The 24476-nt window shown below is 39.0% G+C and overlaps 1 protein-coding gene across 1 annotated transcript in view; it reads left to right on the top strand.

The window, feature by feature from the left end:
• The window catches only part of PAMR1 (peptidase domain containing associated with muscle regeneration 1), a 77582-nt gene extending 59190 nt beyond the window's left edge, over positions 1–18392 (top strand). The window contains exons 7-12 of the mRNA XM_032224829.1: positions 4815–4985; positions 6585–6797; positions 9294–9360; positions 12029–12261; positions 14561–14853; positions 17248–18392. Of these exons, the coding sequence (XP_032080720.1) occupies positions 4815–4985; positions 6585–6797; positions 9294–9360; positions 12029–12261; positions 14561–14853; positions 17248–17784 (1514 nt within the window). The 3' untranslated portion in view covers positions 17785–18392. The remainder of the gene's footprint in view (positions 1–4814; positions 4986–6584; positions 6798–9293; positions 9361–12028; positions 12262–14560; positions 14854–17247) is intronic.
• Positions 18393–24476: the final 6084 nt, after the last annotated feature.

Below are 24476 nucleotides of genomic sequence, written 5' to 3'. Positions count from 1 at the left end.
TATTTACTTTCCACCTATATTCTTTTCACATTCAGGAACAACTTTCTGCTCTCCATTCCCACAAATTACTCTATAACTCCAGCTTGTTCATTTCAACATACACTTTATCTAAATCAACAAACATACATTAATTTTTCTTTCTCAAATTTGTATATTTCTTAATAATGTGCTGAAAAGCAAAAGTCTAATTTGCTTCCAAAAGCTTAACTGTCCTTCCCCAAATGTTGCTGATTCTCTTGTACCCTTTTGATCACAGTTCTATGAACTGTTTCCAGGCATACGTAATCCTCCTGCAGCTTTTATATAAATTCTTGCTATCGTTTTCTTTGTATAGTGAATAATAATATTTTTCCAAATGCCAGGCACAACTACAGACTTCACACACATACTAAATAACTCATACAGGAAATCTGTAAATAAACAAAAAAAATCCATATTTTAATATTTCTCCACTTGCCCCATCTCTACTTATAGTTTTACCATTTTTAAAACATTCTTGCGGTATTCATTTCGCTTCATCATTTTTTTCTTGAACATTAATAAGAAATAGTGGTTGGAACTGCTGGATCAAAGAAACTGGATAGCTGTGAGTTCTAATTCTGCCTTAGACATGAAGCCAGCAGTGTGGTGTTGCTGAACAGCATTTCCTCTTGGCTTGAGATAATAGGCAAGGGGAAACTACTGCTGGAAAATGCCCAGAAAATTGTATTGCAACTTTTCCACCTAATTGCCAGGAGTCAAGATTGACTTGAAATTACAACCCTTTGATTAAAAAAATGCATCCACACAAACTCCTAAAGCCATATAAATTTCTGCTTCATTCTGTTCTGAGACATAGCACTGTAATTTCCATACAAATAGCTAAAACATTTACTCCAGTATTCTTTCACTTCAGTTTAATCCAGATAATTTCACTACTTTATTTTTTATTTTGGTTACTGTGTGGAATTCCATTTGCTCTGTATTTTCCCTCTCTTTAAATCTTACCCATTCCTTGCTGTATTTGAATGCATTATTTGAAAGCTGTCTTTTTAGCTCTGTATACATTATACATATCCTTATTTTTGCAGCAACCTGATTCTTACATGCATTCCTTTTTCACTCATAGTATCTTTCATTTCTTCATTCCTCTAAGCCAGGGATGTCAAACTCTATTTCATTGAGGGTTGCATCAAGGTTCTGGTTCACCTGGGGGGGTGGGGGTGGAGGGGGTTGGTGAGCATGGCCAGGGTAGGTGTGGCAAACTCAACTTCACTCATGCTGGGGGCACCTGTGGTGACCCGCAGTGCTTCTGCCAGCGAAAATGAGGTCCTGAACTCCTGCAACCCTCTGACAGTTAAAATGGAGCTCAGGAAGGCCGCGTGCTCAGGCAGTGAAACGTGCTCCGTTTTTACTGGCAGAGGGTTGCAGGAGGCCATGGCAGCTGAAAACGGAGCTCAAGAGCCTGTTTTTGCTGGCAGAATCACTTTGGGCCAGTCCTTCACTGTTTCCAGGGCGGCCGCAGATCAGATCTAAGTACCCTGCAGGCCGGATCCGCCCCCCCGGCCTTTAATTTGACACCCCCTGCTCTAAGCATTCTCATACTTCCAGTTAGTCCTCTGGCACTTTGTGGTAAAATCAAATCACGTTTCTCAAGCAGCTTCCATAGAAGCTTAATCCATCTTGTAATGCTTTTCTGTACAAGACTTGCATTTTCTCTTACTGTAATTATTTCTAAAATCACTGTTTTTTCACTTTGTTTACTTCAGTGTCTACTTTCCCCAAAGAACATCTGCTAAAACGTAGTTTGTAACAGATTCAGAACTTTTCACAAGTTCAGAACTGATCTTAAACAATTTTTTCAATATTACCGTATATCATGATCAAAATAATAACTTTTTTAGTGTCAAGCACCAGAGAAATCAGAACTTCCAGGCAGTTCAAATGGATATAAAGATTTATTGCAAGCTAGAGCTATCCACAAGAATCTTAACTACCAATGGTCCAAGCAAATTGGCAGTAGATAAAAGTCAATGGAGTTCAAGCTCATCTGGACTTGTATCTCCTGTGGGCGTGAAGAGACTCGTGACTGATGATGCATTCGACCTCTCTCTCAGGCTCAGCCTGGTCACCTCCAACATCTAGGTTTATATTTACGTTGTTTGTGTGCATGTGGGACTACAGTGAATGGACTTATAATTGAGTCATGTGCTTGAAACAAGCAGACTTTTTCTAAACAGATAATTGCCAATCACTATTATCATTTATTGTGGATTTCTGAATGGTCCAATAACTTTGTTCCACCCATTTGTTCATATAATTTAACAATATAATCAGATTATCTTTACTCAATTCTGTTCAGCTTCCTATTTAAGTTATATTTCCTTCATTTCCTCTGTTAATTCATATGCTCCACAATTTTATATTAAATCACTTATATTCCATGTCATAATCTTCCATATGTCATAGCAAAGATTCTACTTACTATACAGTGTTTTGATAAGGCAACAGTACAAAGCCTTAGCTAAGTGTACAATGCTGAAAACTATTTCTGGCGTGTGGTTGCTCTGTTCTCTGTCAACTTACATTTTAGTTTAACAAGGGAACGGTGAGTGAATGATTTGAATCCCCTTCTCACTCATTATTTCATATTCCAAACATTGTGCAATCAAAAGGAAGTGTTTAAAATCTCTTAAACCCCACTTTTTTCTGAATCATCCAAATATACTCTTCATTTAACTGCAAAAGGTATTTTTTAATCTCAGGGATATGATCCTTATCATATAATAATCTAAAATGAATAGTTATAAGTAATTAGCATTTTAAAAAACCTTTGGTGCTGTTAGGATATCTAGCATTTAATTGAAATGTCTGGCTAGAAAAAGGGAACTATAATAGAAATAACAGTGTGGTTACCCACATAGTCACAAGCATATGGTACAAATCTCAGTAATGAAAAGTTGAGGGAACCTATATCATGATGCAAACTCTCACATTTTTGTACAGATAGTCTTAGTTTAGTGATTGCAGTTGCAACTAAGTGAAGTAAAAATCATATGGACAGACTGCAACTGTGCATAGGATTTTATTTCAGTTTTCCTTTGCTTCTTGCTACTTCCTTTAGCTGAACTGGATTTCTTCCTCTTCCTCTTTGAGGGAATCTTGGTATGGAATAAATAAGTGAAAATATGCATGGGTTATACATAAGTTTCAATTAATTTGTGCATCGATGCTTAATTTAGAAGTTGCAGAACAAAGACCAAAGAACAAGAACGCTGAAAGACATGCTAGGAATAATCTTGAAAAAGGCTTATGAAGAAATTGTCCCTAATACTTACAGCATCAGAAGAATATGACCCCAAACAGCTGGGTAAACCAAACCAAACAGCTGGGTGAAGGTCTTTGAAGTTTAATTCACAAAGAAGTTGGCTAAAAGAGCAAATTTTATTCACCCACTTCCCTTTGGAAGATAATTGATGCCTAGCATACTTGCCACATTTGGGAAGCAAAAGAAACCCTTTAGTCTGCAACTGATTAGAGTCTTGTCAATTTCAGGTGGAAACTGCAAGTTGGAGGGTTGTACTCAACTAACTACACAAAACTTAATTCGTTAATTCTAGTTAGCACTTTTTCGGGAAGTACTGTGCTATGGAGATAAAGAAGTCCAAGAAGAGATAGCTCATTTGGAAAACCTCTGTACTTGAGAGGAGGGAAATGGGGCAGACACAGGACAACGTAACACCTTCTTAACCGACTATAATGGTAAACACCTGACTGAGAGACATTGCAAAGATCATAAATGCAGGCACCGATCTCAAAGTTGCTTTTTATCACTGTCATAATTGGAAATGGACGCTGATTGAGGCAAATGAGTACTTGCATCCTAATACAAATATGTATACAGGTAGTCCTTGATTTACAACCACAATTGAGCCCAAAATTTCTATTGCTAAGTAAAGCATTTGTTGAGTGGGTTTTATCCCATTTTACCACTTTGTCGCCATTGTTAAGCGAATGGCTGCAGTTGTTAAGTTAGGGACACGGTTGTTAAGTGAATCCCCCATTGACTTTGCTTGTCAGAAGGTGACAAAAGATGATCACATGATCCTGGGACACTGCAACTATCATAAATATGTACCAGTTGCCACGTTTGACCACATGACCATGAGGATGCTGCAAGAGGCATGTGAAAAACGGCCATAAGTCACTTTTTTCAATGCCATTGTAACTTCAAACAGTCACTAAATGAACAGCTCTAAGTTGTATTCATCCCTTTGAGTTACATACAAAGTAATAAAGGTTGGGTAAAAAAATCTAATAACTATTAAAAAGTACATAAAACAAATTATTTATTAGTACATTAATAATGTTGAGTTTTTAAAATCTTTTATGAAATATAAACCTATTTTATCTGTCAATCAGTCTTATTTTATGCCAAACCTTTTGATTATATCTGCACTTTGCCGTTCAGGTTCTCTGGCTGTAATAAACATGACAATATATCCATACTGTAACTATAGATGTTACAGGGTTTGCAGCATGACATTCTGATACACATTTAATCATTTCCCATCACTTCCTCTGCAGACACCTATGCATATACTGCTACGTATATTGATGTTCTCAGTCAAGTCCTGTTACAATGAGCTGTCAAAATATGAAAACCACATCAGCATTACAGAACACTTTTTAATTGTCTGTACTAGTTATTTGTCTTCGTTTTGCTTCTCTCTCATTATTCTTACAATGTAATATTTTTAAAACATTCTTACTAATCCTAAAACACTCCTGTTTTTGTAATAAAGTGGATTTTTTTGAAATATCTGAACTGTCAGTGGTGATGTGTAGGACTCCAGGTAATCCTGCTCATGGTTTTGTGGAAGGAGATGACTTTAAATACGGGTCCCAGGTTTCCTTCAAATGCAACACAGGTTATACCTTAAAGGGCAGCCAAGTTGCTTACTGTCAATTAAACGGGAGCTGGTCTGCACACCATCCTGAATGTGGTAAGAACTCCTTATGTTTCTTCTATTGCAATTTTTTTTTTAAAAAAATATTTCCAGAACTTGCTAAGAAAATAAAAAGCAAAAATGTATTTCAAAATTAACACTTTGGTTGTTTGACATAAAATTTAACTTTAAGGAAGCTTACATTGATATTGTACAGCATGGAAAAATCCTCTCTTTTGCTGGCATTGGCTTTTAGTTTTATGGCCAGTAAAGACATGTGCTGTTGAGTTGGCCTGTGTTGGCAGGAAGCAGAAAGACATGGGCAGCCTATCAGACCTCTGTGTTCTGACCCAGCCTTAGCAGAAGCAAGAAACAGACTCCTTGTTAAGAAAAACCCTTCTTTATTTACCTCCTCTGGATTAAAAAAAATCAAGGCAACAGTCCTTCAAAGAGTTAACTGCAGTAACGGATCTTGTCAGTTCCTTGCAATAATTTCAAGGCTGTGAGGTCCCAGCCGAAAGGTTGCAAAATAAGTTCTGGCAAGCAGTCTTTGTGGCATGAAACACAAGGAGCAAATCTTCAGAAATATGAACTGTTGTCTCCTATGACAACCACTCCCCTTTCCTTCTATTTATTCCCCAGCCATTTAGTGTCCACGTGAGCTTTGCTTCCCGAGTCGACTCCTTATCCTCCATTGTTCACCTCTCCTATGCTCTGCACGTACATGCATCTGGAACAGGCCCCAGCTGTTCTTCCTCATCACTCATGTCGGCCTCCAAAGGCAGCTGCCTCTCTGGTGGCTGGGAAATGTCAGACGGCCCTGGCTCTATCAGAGCCTTCCCCAGACTCCAGAACTGGCCCAGTTCCTCCCCAACCTCCTCATCATCCAAGTCTACCACCAGCTCCACTAGGAGCTGGTGGGCGACAACATTCTGCTGAAAAGGTCCATAGAAGGATTATGGATGAACAGAAGGGAGACATTTAGATCTGGCTATGCCAAATGTGGGGGGATTTTGTGTTGTTCTCTTCAGCTTATTGCAGTTCACATTAAATATTAGTCAATTGGCATTAAATAGAATGAGTGCTTTATCTGTATTGCAATTTGATGGCTGGACTAATAGAAAAATTGTTCCTAGAAAATTTGTTCTGGCAGCATTGTCACTTCCAAAATGAAACACAGGTCTCTTTATTTACTGGCCTAGTAAATATTGGATTCACAGCTTCATTTTCAGAGTGGGCTTTCTTAAGAACCACACAATCCAAATGTTCTGAAAATTATTACTAAAAAAAATCTAAAACTATGTATTAAAATTACAACAAAGACTTAATTAGTTGGATTTGATGATTTGGAGTTCACCTATTGCTGAATAGGCCTGAGAGGAAGAATAATATAGAAATTAAGTAAGTAAAAATAGCCTCTAAAATGTGGTAATCTAAAAAAAAACGCTATAGTTGAAAGTAGCTTCTTTGTAGCAATGTGAATGCAAAGACATTTTAACAAAACTAATGGGTGATTGATGTGGTGTTAAATGCCTAACTTAAGGTTAATGGCAAAAGAAAAGTTGATCGCATTTTTTATTAGTAAAGGATTGAATAATGTGTTCAATAAAGCATTCTACTTTGGATAATAACAGCAACAACCATTTGTTTTACTAGTTATGGAAGAGAGAAACTGCTCTGATCCTGGTGCTCCACTCAATGGGTACAGGAAATTGATGGATGATACGGCTCTAATTAATGGCCATTTTACAAAAATTGGAACTGTAATTACATTCTTTTGCAATAACACCTATACTTTGAGCGGTAATGAAAAGAGGACTTGCAAACCGAATGGAGAGTGGTCAGGGAAACAACCAATCTGTATAAAAGGTAATTAATAACATCACTTCAGCTTAATACTTGCAATGCTTTTTTAAATGAATATATTATGGCACCTTTGTACTGATGTAATCTTTGTTGATTCCCACTAGAATCCCTACTTCATCTAATTTCTTCCATATTCTTGTAATTAACAGCAATTTAATGGAAGCTACATTGTTACAAAATAAATTAATATCTTGCATCTCTTCTCTATTCAAGAATACATCAGGATCTAAAATTTGCACCATAGAAAGATACTGATAACTCAGTTTGCCAAGGGAAAAAAACCCAGTGGTTAACTGGAGTTGGTTGTGAACATCTTACAATGTGAATAGGATGTCAGTGAACAGCTGTACCCACATTCCTTCTAATACAATCTGATTGCATAAGTATCACTGATACCAGGACAATCATTTTCTAAAAGCATCAGTGACACATTCTCCAAATTCTACATGTGTGAAGCAGTCTAAATAGATTGCCACTTATTTTATAAGCTGCTTATTAACTAATGTATGAATCCCAGGAGTATTAAGACTTGATATAGAGGCAGATAGTTTTTCCAATCCCCTTTGTAATCTCTGATCATAAATTAAGTTGAGTGGAACTTATTAAAATTAGAATCCAATTATCTGGAAAATACCTGATTGTCTACTACAGGTTCTAGGTTCTCCAATAACTGTCCCCATGAAAACATCCTGGGCTCCTGTCAAGCTTTGTGCACCATTTGTCTTTTTATTTTGAAAAAGTGATATAGTACAATACAAAGTGTTGTCCTTCAGTATCCTCTTTATTTCTCAAAATACCTTGAAAGCACCAAGCAGCTCTGCTGATAAATATGCCTCCCTGCCCAGAAAAAAGAGTTTTGATAAACAGATGGATAAGGAAGTGTGGTATTCTGTAGCAATCAATTGCCAGATACAAAGTTTTAAGGAACACTTGTTTAGAGCCAGTCCAGATTGGGAAACTATCTAAGGAGGAGAAGCTAGGCAGAAGATAAAAAGGGAGCTAATAGTAATAAAAGGTGTAATGTTAGGCAGAAAAGGCTCAATCACTTTTCATTTTAATAAAAAAAAATTCTTGCAGTACATCTGTGGCTTTAGCACCTTTTTCCAAAAATCTGAAAGAAAATACAACAGATGAGAAACAGGTGAATCCATGTTTTGCACTCTCTCTCTCCTGGCAGAAATTTGTGGGATAGATAAGGCAACTTTGTAGTTATTTTGCAAGAAGCACCACAATATGTGCTCAAAATTATGATGTGCCCATTCATATTTTTTAAACAGGAAATTGTCCTATTATATAGAAGTGGAGTCTAATACTTCATTGGCCTCTTCGTTGTATTTTTTTCCATTGGACTTACTGGATAGCTAATTTAAGGAACTGTTCAGTTGAAGCTGGACAGTACAGAAAAAAATTGCTTTTTTATAGAAACTCTGTCAGAAACAATCTACAGAATCAGATTGATAATTCACCTGTTCATAGATTTGCAAGTTAACAGGCCAGAGGTAGAAGACGAATACAGACAATTTCTATGAAAACAGGGAGGAAAACAATAAAATGCTATGGAAAAGCATGACATAAAATGGACTCAATAATCAGTCAGCTCTAACTTTTGGACTGATATGCACTACTCTTTCTATACTTTTGCATAACCATATTAGAACTACTACCCTCAGGGAGATCTATAGCAGCCAGGATCCAAATGACAAAGATACACAGTACAAGAAAACAAAGTGTGAGTCATGTCACTCTACGTGTTTTGTCACTGCACCTCCCCTTTTACCTCTTTATAAATATTAATTACTTGCCTGTTTTTGAGCAAGTATTTTTTCCTGATATTAATTTTAAATCAGTTGAGCTCCTCAAGGAGATCCAAGATTGAAATCTAATAAATAAAATGTCCAATATTTCACAACCATATAGTGGCTTGTTTTGCCTTTAAAATGAATTAATAGTGTGTTTAATTCTTAATTTCACAGTGGTTTATCCGTTACCTATTTCTGCGCTCATTTATTAAGCATGAAAAGTGAAAATAAATATCTGATTTCAGAAGAAAGGAATGAAGTTTGTGGAACTATTAATGACCTCATGTCTCGTTCAAAATATAATTGGATCTCTCTAATATTCTTCCTGCTAATGGTGGACATATATAATCCATGGACCATCCATGAGTGATTATTGCCAGGCTATAAATATACAGAAGAAGGGTATAATTATGCTGTTCCTATTGACATATGTGGAACCTCTTAAGTAGAGAAGCAGTGGATTGCATCATGTCAGTGGTTTGTGAGATGCAACCATCTAAAGCTTAGACTTGTTCGCCTGTTTTAAAAAAAACAGAACTAAAAATTATTCTTTAAATAATGTGCAGTATCTATTGTTTAATGAATTGTTTGTCCTTTATCTTAATTCATTTATACTAGGGCCAGAAGTGATAGAGAACCATAAATTTGATTGAAACATGAACAAGGATTATGCAACATTGTGTAGTATTTTTTTTTCTAGCTTGCAGAGAACCCAAGATTTCTGATTTGGTGAGACAGAAAGTACTCCCTATGCAAGTACAGTCAAGGTAAGATTGCAATATCTTATATTAATGAAAAATATTATTGCTTATTCTTGTGTCTCTGTGTCTGGTTGTGCAAACATTATCTGGGAAAAATGCGCAATGTAGCAGTTATTCTGGAAATAACAATTGCTAGTTTGATTTAAAAAAAATATATTAGGTGGAAATTTATAAGCCAGCATGGTCACCCACCAGTTACCATATAAGTCTAAACATCCACAAGCAAATATATTAATTGATATAATCTGTGATACAATTTCTGTCAGTCTGTCACAGTACTTTATAATAGACTGCAGACCCAGACGACAAATACTAACTGATGAAAAGATAAGAAAGATTTCCTATGGAATCTAAAGAAAGGTGCGATAAGAATTGTCAAAATAGGTACTGTATAACTTGCTGCTGGAGTGATTATATAGAAGATATTCATGAATTCATCATACATAAGCATCTGCAAGTGGCAAATGTTATGAAATTGATATGGAAACTTGACACCTTATATACTAGAATGGAAAATTGCAACAAAACAACAAATGGCAGAATTTGTATCATGATATCGTTATGCACATTTCACAATTTTGGCATCATAGATAGGAGCTGACGTCTATGTGATCACAAGATCTCTGCTGGGAATTATCCAAACTATAAATCTTCCAAAACTCAGCAATTGTTTAGTATAGCATTTAGCATGCTTGCTGATCTAGTAACCTAAGCAGGTGTCAGGCACAAAAAAATAAATAAATCAGGCCCAGTTAATTAAACTGATTTATTGCTAATCATGCCTATATGCAAGAATCTTCTCAGCAAATGATTAACATCTGTTTGGGGCTAGATATGGGTCAATGTAATTCAAGAGAGGTCAGACTTAGTTCACTTGTGGCTATGTAGGGACTGTAGGCTGATCCCTCTTTTAACTCTGCCTCCATGTGTTGCTACTCCTTCTACATCAGGTCTTCATGAGTACTTGGATGAAGGATCAGGTTGCAGGCTAAACTAAGATGTCCATTATTGCTGCTTGCACATTGTTGCTGAGAAGAATTTGTAAATCCACAAAATGGGCATATGAGCCAATCTTGATTTGAGGGACATTTTACTTTTGATATTAGAATCAAAATATAAATAAATATCTAGTCAAAAGCAGCATAAACATACTAGACCAGCAGTCCCCAGCCTTTTGGGCAGAGGGGACCAGTTTCATGGAGAGAGGTTTTTCTGTGGACTGGGGAGGACATGGCTTTGTGTGCTGCCTGCATCCCATGGATGGGGATTATTTGCTGGCATGCCACAGACAGGTGCCGTCCACAGACCGGGGAGGGGGGGGGAATGTTGGGAACCTTTCAGTGGTGGGTTCCGGATCCCGGTGAAACGGGGCTGGGCGTCCACCACATGCATGCACGTAGCATGCACACAGCGCATGCATGCGTACTTACTGCCCGCGATGCTCCGTGACGCTCCAGCTGCTTGGTGGAGCATCGTCCCGGCGCCGTACGCTCCATGCACATAAGCCTCGATTGGCTCAAATACAGGTAAGGAGGGTGGGCCCTCTGGAACACCGTACCAGAACGGTACCTGGTGCTCCCAGCAGGCACCGGTATGCCGGGTACTGGGGCGTACCGGTCGTATCCCACCACTGGGACCCTTGTACTGGTCAACAAAACTAGCACTTCCCTAAATTAACACATATTTGAACAGTTATTACATGAAAAGTAGATATACTATAGTATGGTATTATATAATCATAACACAAGAGTTACACATTACATTATCTCTCATTCTAAAATTCTTAGCACTGTAATTTTTTTAGATTCAATTAGGTTATATTGTCACATATTAAAAATATGGGCAGAGAGTTACATGTGTAGAAAAATCTTCCTTCAACCCCCATACAAGAAGGTGGGTTGTGGAAAAATTTCAGATGTCTCTTCCCCCCCTCCCCCTATCCTCCCTATCCCATCTCCCTCTGTGTGTGTGTGTGTGTGTGTGTGTGTGTGTGTGTGTCTGTCTCATAGTGGAATAGATGGTAGATTCATTCTCTCCTTAGTTTACTTTGCTGATATTAACAATTGCTTGGTAAGTGATTCACTGCTTTTTTAATGAATTTTTTGCAAAAGGAGGTCACACTTTGGAAAACAGTCTAATATCTCTAATGTCAGCCTGGAAAGTATAGCAAATCAGATTATTGGTATATAGATCTAAGTACATAGACATATTATATAAGTACATTAAGTATACTTTTACTAATGAAATTCCAAGACATCAGACACATCTTCCCAACAATGCTAACTGGAAAGACAACGCACTGAATTTGGATTGCCTGCTTAAACATTCTATTGTTAAGCCTTGCCTCTTAATCATATTTGGAAAAGAGAATTCTGAATTTTACTAAGAGTCTAGAATGTCTTGAATGGCTCCATGGGCTGCAAAGTTTCACTGGATTGTAATTATAAATATTAGCTTATTCATAATAATGCTTTATTCCAAACTGTACTTCAAATCTATAAAAGCTAAAGATATGTATGTATGTATGTATGTATGTATGTATGTATGTATGTATGTATGTATAAATAAATAAATAAATAAATAAATAAATAAACAAACAAACAAACAAACAAACAAACAAATAAATGGTTTTGGCTTCTTGATTATAATTCCATGTTCTCTGCCAACAAAACAGGGAGACTCCCTTGCATCAACTCTATTCATCTACATTTAACAAACAGAAGTTGGAGGCATATCCAACTAAGAAGCCTTCACTCCCATTTGGAGAATTGCCTCCAGGCTTCCACCATCTTCACACGCAGCTGCAGTATGACTGTATTTCTCATTTTTACCATCGTTTGGGAAGCAGCCGAAGAACCTGCCTGAAAACAGGAAAATGGAGTGGGAGGGCCCCTTCATGCATTCCAAGTAAGAATGTGGCTATCAGGCATACAACGTTGGACAACACTGTCATGCCATAAGTAATAATATTGCTGTATAAATTAAAATTCCTTGAGGAACAGATTTTTCAGGCTTAGGGAATTCATGTACAGTTGCCTGTGATGAAGTGTGCTAAACAATAGTTATTGAGGATTTCTGTTTGTGACCAACCGGTGGTTAGACGTTCTTAAATGAAGAACATGAATGCCACTTGTAGGCCAGCAATAGAACTATTATTCAAATATGCACACAAGCGAATACAAGCTGCTTCTTTACAAGTGTGAGGGAAGCAGGGAGTTGCTCCTATTAATTCTATTCAGTGTTTGTCACTTATGCAACTCAGAACATACGGATATCCTTCAAAGATCTTCAGCTAGAGGAAAATAACCTCTCAAAGATCTTTATCTGAAAGGATGTATTAATAGCAACCAAGCTCACATTTGAGAGGAATAGACATTGAAAATGCTTCAACCAATTGTGAGACAGAGCAAGACCCATTCAGCGCTCTCAGTGGGATTTGCTTTCCCCTCAGTTAACAAGCCTTTTCTGCCAATCCAACCTATTTTGGAAGCAAAAAAAAAGCAAGCTTGTTCCTGTGAAAAAAAGAAAGGTCGTTGGCATTGGAGAAGATTGGTTGGAAATTAGGCCAGAGCAGACCTTATCCTGAGGTGAAATATATAGGAACGTCACTTCCTGCTAAGTTTCTTGAAATGTATAGTTTCAAAATGTGTTAGAAAGAGAGAATCTGTTTTAGTTTATCTCCATTGTCTTAGGAACAGATGAAGAGAAGAGCTCAGCCATGTCCACAAAATGTCACTGTTTTTTGTCCTCAGAAGAAATCCACCTTGAAAGGGAGGCGGTTGATAAATGGGGATTGTCTGCTTATTTTTGCAAATTTCCAGCACTTGGAAAGATTTGAGGGCTCTTTTTAATGAATGTGGGAATGTTTCATTAGCAGTGAGTGCCACTTGTGACAAACCAAAGGAAATACTAGAAAATACCCATTGATCAAAATAAAGGTTAATATGCAAATATAAAATTGAGCCCAGTTCAAAAGATTAAACATTTTAAATCTTTACTGATTTTAAAATAGAGAAGTTTACCTTTCTGCCTTTTGCACGGAAATCAAGGGATTTTAAAATATTGTCTAGATTAATGTTAAAGGCAAATTATGCCTATTTCTCAACAACTTTATTACTCTCTTGCCTTTGGATATACAGTATGTGTTTATTGTATAGTTATTCATTTATATTGGTCTGTACTTGGTGGGTTGCCAATTTTATTACTACTGGTTCAGGTGTGGCCCTGTGTGCGCTCATAACACTTCTGCCCATGCGCAGAAGCGTCCAGGTTGGTGGGCAGAGCCTCCCACTGCCTCACTACTATTGGTTCACCTGATTCAGGCTGAACAGGCAGCAACCCACATCTGGTCTATACAACATTGTGCAAATAAACTGTCTATGAGAATGGAAAAGATTCTATTACTTAGTGTTAAGAGGCTTGACAACACACAGAGTATACAGAATAGTATTTTCTGTTGGTTGGTGTGACAACTTCCAGTGATATTCAGCAAAGCTAAGGCTATTTTTGTTTTGTTTTTGTTAGGCTTCTATTCCACTTTTCTGTCTAAACAATCAGGAAGGTTTGTCATCTTTTAGAACAAGGCTTACTATGTAAAATCTGCTTTGGCAAGTCCTAAATATTTCATTAGTCTTAAACAGGGGTGTCAAACTCAAGGGGCCAGATGCGGCCTGCAGGGTGGTTAGAACTGGCCCACAGGGCCATCTTGGAAACAGCAAAGGACCAGCCCGCAGTGCCTCTGCGGTGATTCTGTTTTTACTGGCAGAGGATTGCAGGAAGCTGTAGCAGCTGAAAACAGAGCTCAGGAGCCTGTTTTCCCTGGCGCCACCACAGGCGCCCCCGACACAAGTGATGTCGAGATAGCCATGCCTACCCTGGCCACACCCACCCTGGCACCCCTGGCGTCCCAAGGTTAAATACAATCCTGATGCAGCCTTCAATGAAGTCGAGTTTGACACCCCTGCTCTAAGAATATAATACAGTTTGCCAAAGAAAGAAAGAAATCTGGAAAGGAGGGTGGATGGGTAGAAGTAGAGAGTATTTAGAAAGCCAACAGATTTATTTTACATAATGTACTTTCATTGCAAGATAAAATTTGCCTTGGGCTCAGGTAGTTTAATTAATTATTTAATTCAATTGATTTTACATACTTTGTTTTATTAATTTAAAATATCGTGTTTCTTTCTTCTTCCTTTCCTTTTGGCAGTCTGCGGAAAGACAGAAAACACTATACTTCACAAATCATCCACAACCAGATGGCCATGGCAAGCAGCCATCTATCGGAGACCTAATGGGGTGAAGTTTCCCAATCACAGAAAAGGGACTTGGATACTGATTTGCAGCGGAGCTTTGTTGAATGAACGCACAGTTGTTGTGGCTGCACACTGTGTCACCAATCTGGGGAAGGTCACTGTTCTCAAAACAGCAGACATCAGAGTTGTTCTTGGCAAGTTCTACAGAGATGAAGATAGAGATGAGAAGATCATACAGAATCTACGGGTGAGTTAAGTGTTTGGGATGAGTAAATGAGTGCTAGGGCCTTTAGTACATCATAGTGAATAAAACAAAAACTAAACTCCATTGATATGTCTATTTCCCTGAAATTAAACATAGTACATATGTTCCCTTTGGTTCACCGACAAAACCGCGAAGCCCTTATCCGCGCCGACATAAGCGCGGAGGGCAAATCCGCGCCGTCCGAAGCACTAAGGAAAAAGGCGCCCCTAGCGTGACGACATAAGCGTGGAGGCCAAATCCGCGCCTTCCGAAGCGCTCAGCACCCTAAACCTAACCCTAAACCTAACCCTAAACCTAACCCTAAACCAAATCCCTAAACCAAACCCCTAAACCTAATCCTAACCCTTACCTTAATTTAAATCGGCTTTCTGAAAGCGCCCTTCTGTTGCCGCACTGATGACGTTGCGGTGATGACGTCACAGTTTTAGTGACGCGGTTTTGTCGCCGCTATTTTGACGAGCGCGGTTTTGTCGGGCCACGGTTCCCTTTCAAGTAAGGTGATAAGGTATTTTTCGGATTATAAGATGCACCGGAGTATAAAACGCACCAAGATTTTGAAGAGGTAAATTTTAAAAAACGTTTTTGCACTCGGCAGGCCTCCCAAACCCACTGTGCACCTTATATTTTGCAAAAAAGGGGGCTGGGGGAGCAAAATCAAGCAAAAAACAGGCCGTTTTTTGCAAAAATTGGCTGTTTTTTGCAAAAAAGGGGGGCTTTGGGAGGCTTGTAGAGTGCTCGGGGGGGGGGGGGCAAAAATGGTCCCTTTTTTTGCTCGTTTTTGCCCTTCCTAATCTCCAGGAGCATTTTGCAAGCCTCCCAAATCCTCTGCACCTCCATTTTTGCAAAGGGGGCAAAAGGGCAAAAATAGTGTATTCAGTGTATAAGATGCACCCAGATTTTCACCATCTTTTTTTGGGGGGGTGCGTCTTATACTCCGAAAAATACGGTAAATAATTTTAATTTCTTGTTCCATAAAAGTTATACATTGGTACTTGCCTTTAGAAGCTTCTGGTTGGCCATATCTAAGGCTTCCAGGAGTTACTTGTGGCCTAGAGCTTGCAGGTAAGCCACTTAGAGATAAGCCTTATTGATGTCATTAGAACTAGCTGCAGTTAGCAGGCTGAGATGGGAGTATCTCAGTGGTGGGATTCAGCCAGTTCGCACCACTTCAGGAGAACCAGTTGTTAAGTTTCTGAGCAGTTTGGTGAACTGATTGTTGGAAGAAATCATTAGGAGAGAACCGGTTGTTAAATTATTTGAATCCCACTACTAGAGTATCTGTTTGTAGTAATAAGGAAAGATGATACCAAGATAATAGCTATCTGGATATACATATATACATACACACCATTAGTAAGATTAAAAGAAAAATTGCTAACTAGATGATAGATAGATATTATATATATATGATAAATATATAGATAGATGATATTCTTTACCTTTACCGTTGATTCTTCATTAACTTTTTTCCTGTATTACTGGATTTTTAAAAATGCTTCGAAGGCTCTACTGCCGTGATGTTGCCATCACATCACTGCACATGGCAGAGGTGGCACGCAGAGCCCTCTCAATGGGTATGTGCGCTGGCCAGTTGCTCTCTGGCACGCACATGCATGCCGGCCAGCTGGCTGGTGCACATACACACAACAGAACCCGGAAGAGCAGCTGGCTACCACACGCATGTGTACCAGGTTCCAGTGGTCTGGCATGCGCACACACACACCAGTTTTGGCACTCGGTCCTGAAAAGGTTAACCATCACTGCTCTAGTGGATTAATTACATTTTAAAGAAACAGACCAATAAGCTCCATCGCACCTTGGTTCTATTATTGTCATCAACCTCAATAAGTAAACTAGGAAATCAACTCGATAAAATGGCTGAAACTATTTTTATTGAGACTGACTATAATATAGAATTTGCAAATCTTTTTGTTCTATACCTCCTCCTTATAATTCAGTAAATTAGGGAAATAACTACTTCAGCCACTTCTTACAGTTATTTCATTCTGGGACTTTAAAAATGCTTTACCACCTTTACCTGAGCAATAGATACTGCATATTTCCATGAAAATAATTTTCCTTTTTCTACACTTAGTATTGTCATCTTTGTAGTCCTTTTGTATTGATTTAACTTTGCAATCTATGGTTAGATATTACTCAAGGTACCTTCCTCCTTCTGAGATTTTCCAATTGCCTTGGGAACTGTTGCAATTCCCATCTAGCATAGCTATATTCCAAGATATCCATGGTTTGGAGCCACTGTTATAACTGTGACTGCTAGAGATGATTTGGGGTTTCATATACAATATTAAAATGAATAGGATAAAATATATGTAACATGTGGATTCTTATATTGCTGTTCTGGATTTCTCCTAGATTTCAGCCATCATAGTTCATCCAAATTACGACCCTATATTGCTTGATTCTGACATAGCTATCATTAAGCTCTTGGACAAAGCCAGAATCAGCAGCCATGTCCAACCCATCTGCCTGGCATCCACACGGGATATCGATCCTCCTACAGATGATTTGCAAATCGTCATCACTGGTTGGAAGATCCTGACTGATGTTACTGACTCAAACTACAAGAACGATACAATTCGTAGTGGGTCTGTTCAGATAGTGGACTCCCTTCTCTGTGAGCAACAATATGAGGAACATGGAATCCAAATCAGTGTCACTGACAGTATGTTTTGTGCCATGCAGCATCCCACAGCAGCTTCTAACATCTGTCCTTCCGAGACTGGCGGGATTGCTGCAATACCTTTGCCAGGAAAATCATCATCTGAGTTAATTTGGCATCTCATGGGTTTAGTGAGCTGGGGCTATGACAAGACATGCAGCCTAGAACTTTACTCAGGCTACACCCGAGCAATTCCTTTCAAAGACTGGATTGAGAAGAACATGAAATGAAATGTTTAGCTCAGAACTGTTTTCTGAAAAGATAGCTGTATTGATTCCTCTCTCTGATACTTCAGGTTTCTCATCCACTGAAGCAAGAGCAGGGCCCTCAGAAATTTGCCAGAGTCTTGCTATTCAGTGAGACTAGATGATTTTACCAGAAGCTCTGAATATGACAAATGGATTATCATGTTTCAGATTTCCCCTTTCTTCCGGTGGGAACAAAGTATGATGGGCCAAAGTAACTGTATGCCATCTGTTTTAACACTTATCTGAATAAAAAGATTGGAAGGTATTTGCACAAGTCTGAGAACCACGAGAGAATGGCAAGAGATTGTTCCAAAGCTGGATGAATTTATTATGCGCTACATTAGTTTGTTTAGGTATATTTTATATTGTATTTTTCCATCCTAAAATACTGTACACATTCAAATAAACAAAGGTTCTCTTAAACCTGCACACCAAAATTTGATTGTTGATCCATCTCAATCTATTTCCTGTCCATTATGTTCATTAAAAAAAACTTGTTGGAATTAGAAAATATAGAATACTAATACATTTATACATGGTATAATTTAGCACTTTTCATATTTCCTTTGTCCAGGGATCTTTTTTTTTCTCACTGATTTAACTGTCAAGACATATTTATATTTCCATCATAGAATGTCTGAATATGGATACATTTTATGTTTAGGAAAATGCATTCAATATACAGTACATGTAGAATGCAAGCTATGTCTTCTGATTTTCTATGTTTCTTTGACTTCTCCAGAATTTTCCAGAAGCACTTTGAAAGCATTTGCTATAATCCAAATAATAAATATTTCGCCAAAAGGAGGAATTAAAGTGTGCTTTGTTGTAACAATTACAGTACAAAAAGTTTTGTTAACCTCTACCGGACATACAATGATGTGATGAGAATGCTGCCTGAAATTATTTTATGAAAATGTTATAAAATGCTGGAATCTTAACATCTAAGGATTAAATATTATTAGGTATAAGACAATATTATAGAATAAGACCTACAAATGCATTCACCAGTCTGATAAGTTCTTTATGGCTTAACTGTCCTTGAAAATAATGACAAAAGCAGATCAGAAATGAGTTACAGTTCAATTTATAAAAAAAACAAACTTATTAAAATACATTATTTTGTCAAGCAAAGCTCACTAATATCCTGAAAACAAAGAATTCTCTGTAATAAAATGTAACTGTGGGTTGATCTTCCCATTCTTAATTTTCAAGGTAAATTAGTTTCTTGGACTTCAGAAATCAGAGGCCACATTTTTTTCAACTTTGTGCACTTAAATTGTGCATACTTCATTGACTATTTGGTATTAGCTTATTCTTCCTAAATTATTCACTCTCTCTCAACCTTCATAATTCAGTCTTCAAGTTTCCAAAAAATAACTTTCCTCTAAAAATTCCCTTACATAACAATAAAGCCCAACAATCTGTTGCAAAGTTAGGCATTTCCCTGTTTTTACCATATTTTATTAACTGCAAAGTTTGGCCATGTTAAAAGTTATATGTTTTGCTGTTATATTAGCTTATTCTTCCTAAATTATTCACACTCTCAACCGTCATAATTCAGTCTTGAGGTTTCCAAAAAATAACTTTCCTGTAAAAATTCCCTTACTTTGCTGTTATAGCAAAGCCTACTTCAACCACTGTAGCTAACATACCTTTCTTCCTAATTGCTGGTTCTGTGTTTAATCATGCTCTGTCAAACTGTTCTTATTCCCATGGTATGAGTTCCAACATTGGGCTATTTTAGACTTTAGGCAGAACTGATAACTTTTATCATTTATTCTATACTAATTATGTTTGCTTTTTTGTTTCCTTTGGGTTGTCTCACTCATGCTGTAATTTGTATGTTGTGACCACTATTCAAATATATACATATCTCTTTGGTTTGCACAATTGATTCTTTCTCTACTGTTCAGTAGATAAGAACAAAAATTCTATAGGGCATTGACATTTGGCCGCGGAAATATAAACAACATTTTCACATTCAACATTACAGACTATTAGTCTGTTCCTTGTGTTAGGTAGACTAAAATGCCTGTCTCAGAAAGGTTATGCTACAATAATAATAAGAGAAAAAGGTTGTTACATGTTTTATTCTACAAACCTAATCTTAAACTATTCAATTACACTTAATTATAGAAAGACCCTGCTGAAATAAGCTTGTTGTATATGCTACTGGCAGTGCATATGTGGGAGGTAATCAATGATCAGGGAGGACCTATTAAAAGCCTAACCACAAAAACCAGACCACTGGTTGTCTCCTACAATTCTTGCCATTCAGATGCTTTATTAATATATTACAAACCATACTGGACAATGGCATACTCATCTGGTCCAGGGTGGCACACCCACACTTGCATAGATAATTACCCAGCTTCAAACAGTTTCTTGCAAGAACAAATCAAAATGTTAAACTGGGGAAATCCAGAGGCTTATTTTACCCCCTTATTTATATCAACAGCACCATCACCAGTCCCAGTAACTTCATTAAAAAAAGAAGTGTCCACACATGCTCTTCTTCCAATGTCTCATACACCTTCATCTGTCAGCAAAACTCCTTTCAATTGTACTTTGAAGAAACATGTAGACTTTGTGGAAAAGAATGAATGGATATGAGTTTGGTATCAGGATCTCAAATAAGGACAAAGTAGCATTAATTTCAACTTTCCAGGAAATTCAATTAACAGTTCAAGGTGGCTGTTTTAGAACAATGAACCATTATTATAGTGCAATAGATTGCAATAGATTGTCAAACGTGCACACACAGATCAAAAGATCAGAAGGCCTTAACAAACAGAGTGGATTTATGCGCGTCCTAACCACTCTACATCTAAAGAACTGAGCTCCAGCTGGCAAGAGCATATGCTGCCCTTTTAATAAAAATGGTTAATTGGAAAAGGTGTTACCAGACTTCTGATTCATTTCAAATTGATGAGAATCATCAGCAAAATGATTGGGGATCTAACAACCAATGTTCCATTTTAAAAGGATACCTATTATTCTCTTTTCTATTTTGTTCTAAGGAGGTTAATCTACTGCTTCCCAGAATACCAATTAAGAAGAAATCATTTAAAGAGAAAAGGAAACCAAGTCAATGTTTTTAATTTCTAGGGAAAGATAAATCTCTAGCTTTTTCCCTCACCTGCTTTGATAAGCACTGATCTATGATATCTCCAAGCAGAGATCAGCAGAGCCTTAAGGACGCTGACTTCTTATAGATGCAAAAAACCCAAGTAATTATGCAAAGTTCCAATTGAATATACTGTACATAAGCTCAAGGTTGAACTGTGGAATCCTTGTTGCTCTCTGAACTTAGCTGTTTACTTGCACATATTTTATCACCCAACCAGGTATTATCAGATGTTAGCACCATCATCAGTTAATATCAGATTGGATAATCTTGCATCAATTATCCAAAAGCATTCAATGTATCTCACTGCAGTTTTCTGGGAACAATCAAATTCACAGAAAATTGAACTGGATGCAGAACTATGAATTTATTTGGAAGTGGTCTCTCATCCCAATTCCAAAGTTGCTTGGTTTGTTCACCCAATCTAATCAAGAATGCTGTGCTACTCTAAAGATTACATTTATTTCCACTGAGACTGATTCAATAAAAGATTTTGCTGATATAGTCAATATATCTTGGAATTCTGTATTGCAAAAGGATAACGTTCCATTTCCCCACTTGACAAATTAATTCCTATTGCTCTGCTTAGGTGATTTAGTTTATACTTTCAGAAAAAGTGTAAACTAAAGTGGAATTTTAAAGTGTAAATTCCACTTTCTGAAGTGGAATTGCACAGTGGGTTCGTTTAGATGAATTTTTGCTATAGTCACTGGCCGAAGATGCTACTTGTAAGATACTCCCCCACAGAACCATTGAGGAATTGTTCAAATTCAGCAGCATAAAATAAAATTCTTAAGATTACCTGCAACATCTCCCCCCCCCCCATACACACACATTATGCAAGCAATAAAGAGAAGTTGGGAGAATAGTTTTACAAACTTTATTCTTAATTTTCCAAAATGTCCTGAATTACCTCCAACACTGAATGGTATCAATTTCATATATAGGCTTCAATTCTTGAAGCCTATATATGAAAAAGTACTATAGCTCCCAGGGCCCATATGAAGAGTAATTGGGCCAAATCACTCCCTTTTGCATTGGGGAATGGGTAAGAGTGATTGATTGATTGATTGATTTGATGCCTTTCAAAACCATCAATTTTCACCCTTTTAACATCCAACCCCAAACATGCATTCTAATCCCATCCGGTTTCTAACCTGCTGCACCAAGCATGAGATCCTAAATTGCACCCTTCCGTCATAAAAGGCTGCTTTCCCCCCACCTGGTGTCCCCAGAAATTAAACTTTATGCTCCCTTCTCAGCCGCAATGCCTTTGCACTGGGAGCCTTCTCTCTTTTAAGGGCGTGCGTGAGATTACAGCCCTACGGCTAAGCGAAGCCAGCGCCAGAGCAGCTTATTGAGAGCGCGCGACAGAGCGCGGGCACGCGCATGCCGCTTTGCCCTCGCCTGGTATTAATTCATTATCGCTCATCGGCCCCTAGGACGGCGCGCTCCAATCGCAAACCCGGGCATGTTTTAAAGAAGAAATAAATGACAGCTCGGGGTGGGGATGGAAGATGATTTAACTCTTTCCCCGTTGGCCAAAGCGACGCTTTCTATTCGCGTGGTAGGCTAATGCCAGGATTTCAAGCCCGATAACGAAGTGAATAATATTGACTACTAGTATTAATTAACTAGGCTTCTAACGATGCCCAGATTCCTGGCCATATAGCGAAGGATTGGGGAGGGGAGCAGGAGGGTTCGCGTCTGAACAAAATGCACTGGGAATGGAAGGGGGAGGACCAGTGCATACAGCTACAAAGGAGATGCGGCGTTGTATATGGGTGTTGTATTCCTTCTTGAAGGCGCGTGTTCTTGCAGCCCCCACCGCCGAGTGGGATCGGAACGGAGCCAGCACAAAGGGAAAATCTGCCGTCGCGGGAGATTGAGATTCCAAGCGCTTTTTTCCCCTCTCTCCTCACGTTATCACTTAATCGCTTTCGCTCCGCTTTCCCAGCCAGCCCGGGAGGGAGGGAAGGTAGTAGTGATAATAATATCGAATTAACGAGGAACACCCCGTTTCTTCAGGGGTTTGGACGTTAAGACCGCCGAGAGTGCACCAGGCGCCGCTCTCGCGTTGCCTTCATTCCTATGCATCCTGGCGTGCGTTCGTCTGGGAGGGCTTTTCCTTTACAAATAAGAGGCTGGGGGATTTGCCGGCGAGGCAACCGCTAGTGATGTCAGCTCTTGCCTAAAATAGAGGGAGAGTCTGCAAATCCACCGTTAAACCTTCCAATCCAGCCTCAGCCGACACCATGGCAATGTGAGATCACCCACCGCCTCACAACGCGTTCATACATAACACACAACCCCCCCTTCCTCCAGTCTCTCTCTCTCTCTCACACACACACAAACAAATAATCCCAGCTAGCTCTCCGGGTGAGCGTAGAAAGCGAAGAATCAAAGCCCTGGCACGGGCACTGCTTAAGCCTTGTCGTTTCCCCATTGATCGTAGCCTTTCCTCACGGGGGTTGTGGGCTTTTGGATTTCCCTCCCCCTCCTCCATTCTCTCTTTCTCACTCCCCCTCCCCTCTCGTTCGCACTCCCCTTCTCCACCAAGGCATTCAAGCTTCCAGAAGACGTTCAGAAATTTCACTCCAAGCCAAGGAGGAGGAGGAGGAGGAGGAAGAAGAAGAAGAGGTGGAGGTGGCGGCGGCGGTAGAAGCAGCAGCGGGGGTTTGCTCTTCAGAGTCCAGCTTCTTGGATGCTGGCTTTTCAGAGCCGGGAGGATTATACAAGGCAGGAACCACCGAGGGGTCCCCGACGCCCAAAGATAAGACCGAAGGGAGCGTCCTGAATCTTCCCCGCTGAAAGCGTCCGCGCTTTGTGGAAGCCCCCAGATTTCTGGAGAAAGACAAGCGAGGGGGGCTCGCACGGCACCACCATGGCATCGACGGAAGGGTGAGGCGGGACGGGGAACTTGAATTTGCCGGGAGGGGTGGGGACGGGAAGGTCGAGGTCTGCTGCCAGAGCGTGCAACGGCTTAAGAGAGTTTCATTTTACGGGGTTGTTAAACGGAGAGCAGCGTCTCCGCGGTCCTTTTCCCCGGAGGCTAAAAAAGAGGCGTGCAATGGCAGCCTAGAGCTGTGGTAGAACCGTCTTTCAAAAAGGAGCCCCCTTCGGGAAGGCAGGCTGCCCATTTCATATCAGCCTTGACTTCTGTAATCCTTGCAAGGCTAAACGTTAGCAAACCATCCCACCCACCCCACCTCCAAGGAGATTATCTAGACCGGGATTCTTTACAGAGGAAATCCCTTAGTGAGATCAGTGGGACTTTCTTCGGAGTAAAGCATTGTAGAGCCTGGCCTGGCCATTCAACCCTTACCTCAGAGTACCCCCACCCCCCTACATTCAAAGTGGGATCTGTGTAAAATAGCACCAGAAGAAACCTGGAAATTGCCGCTTACCTGGGAATCTCATTGGAGCTATTTTAAGACAGATCTGCAGAGGTGGCCTGCCAGGGTGTTAATCTCAAATCTTTCAGAGACTCCATTGCATTGCAGAAGGTGGGATTTAATTCTTAGCGTTTAAGAGCGGCGCTCTA

Source organism: Thamnophis elegans, chromosome 1 (assembly GCF_009769535.1).
Source record: "Thamnophis elegans isolate rThaEle1 chromosome 1, rThaEle1.pri, whole genome shotgun sequence".
In the NCBI taxonomy this organism is placed as follows: Eukaryota; Metazoa; Chordata; class Lepidosauria; order Squamata; family Colubridae; genus Thamnophis; species Thamnophis elegans.
Note: the sequence above shows the minus strand (reverse complement) of the source record. Positions and strands in the feature narration are given on the sequence as shown.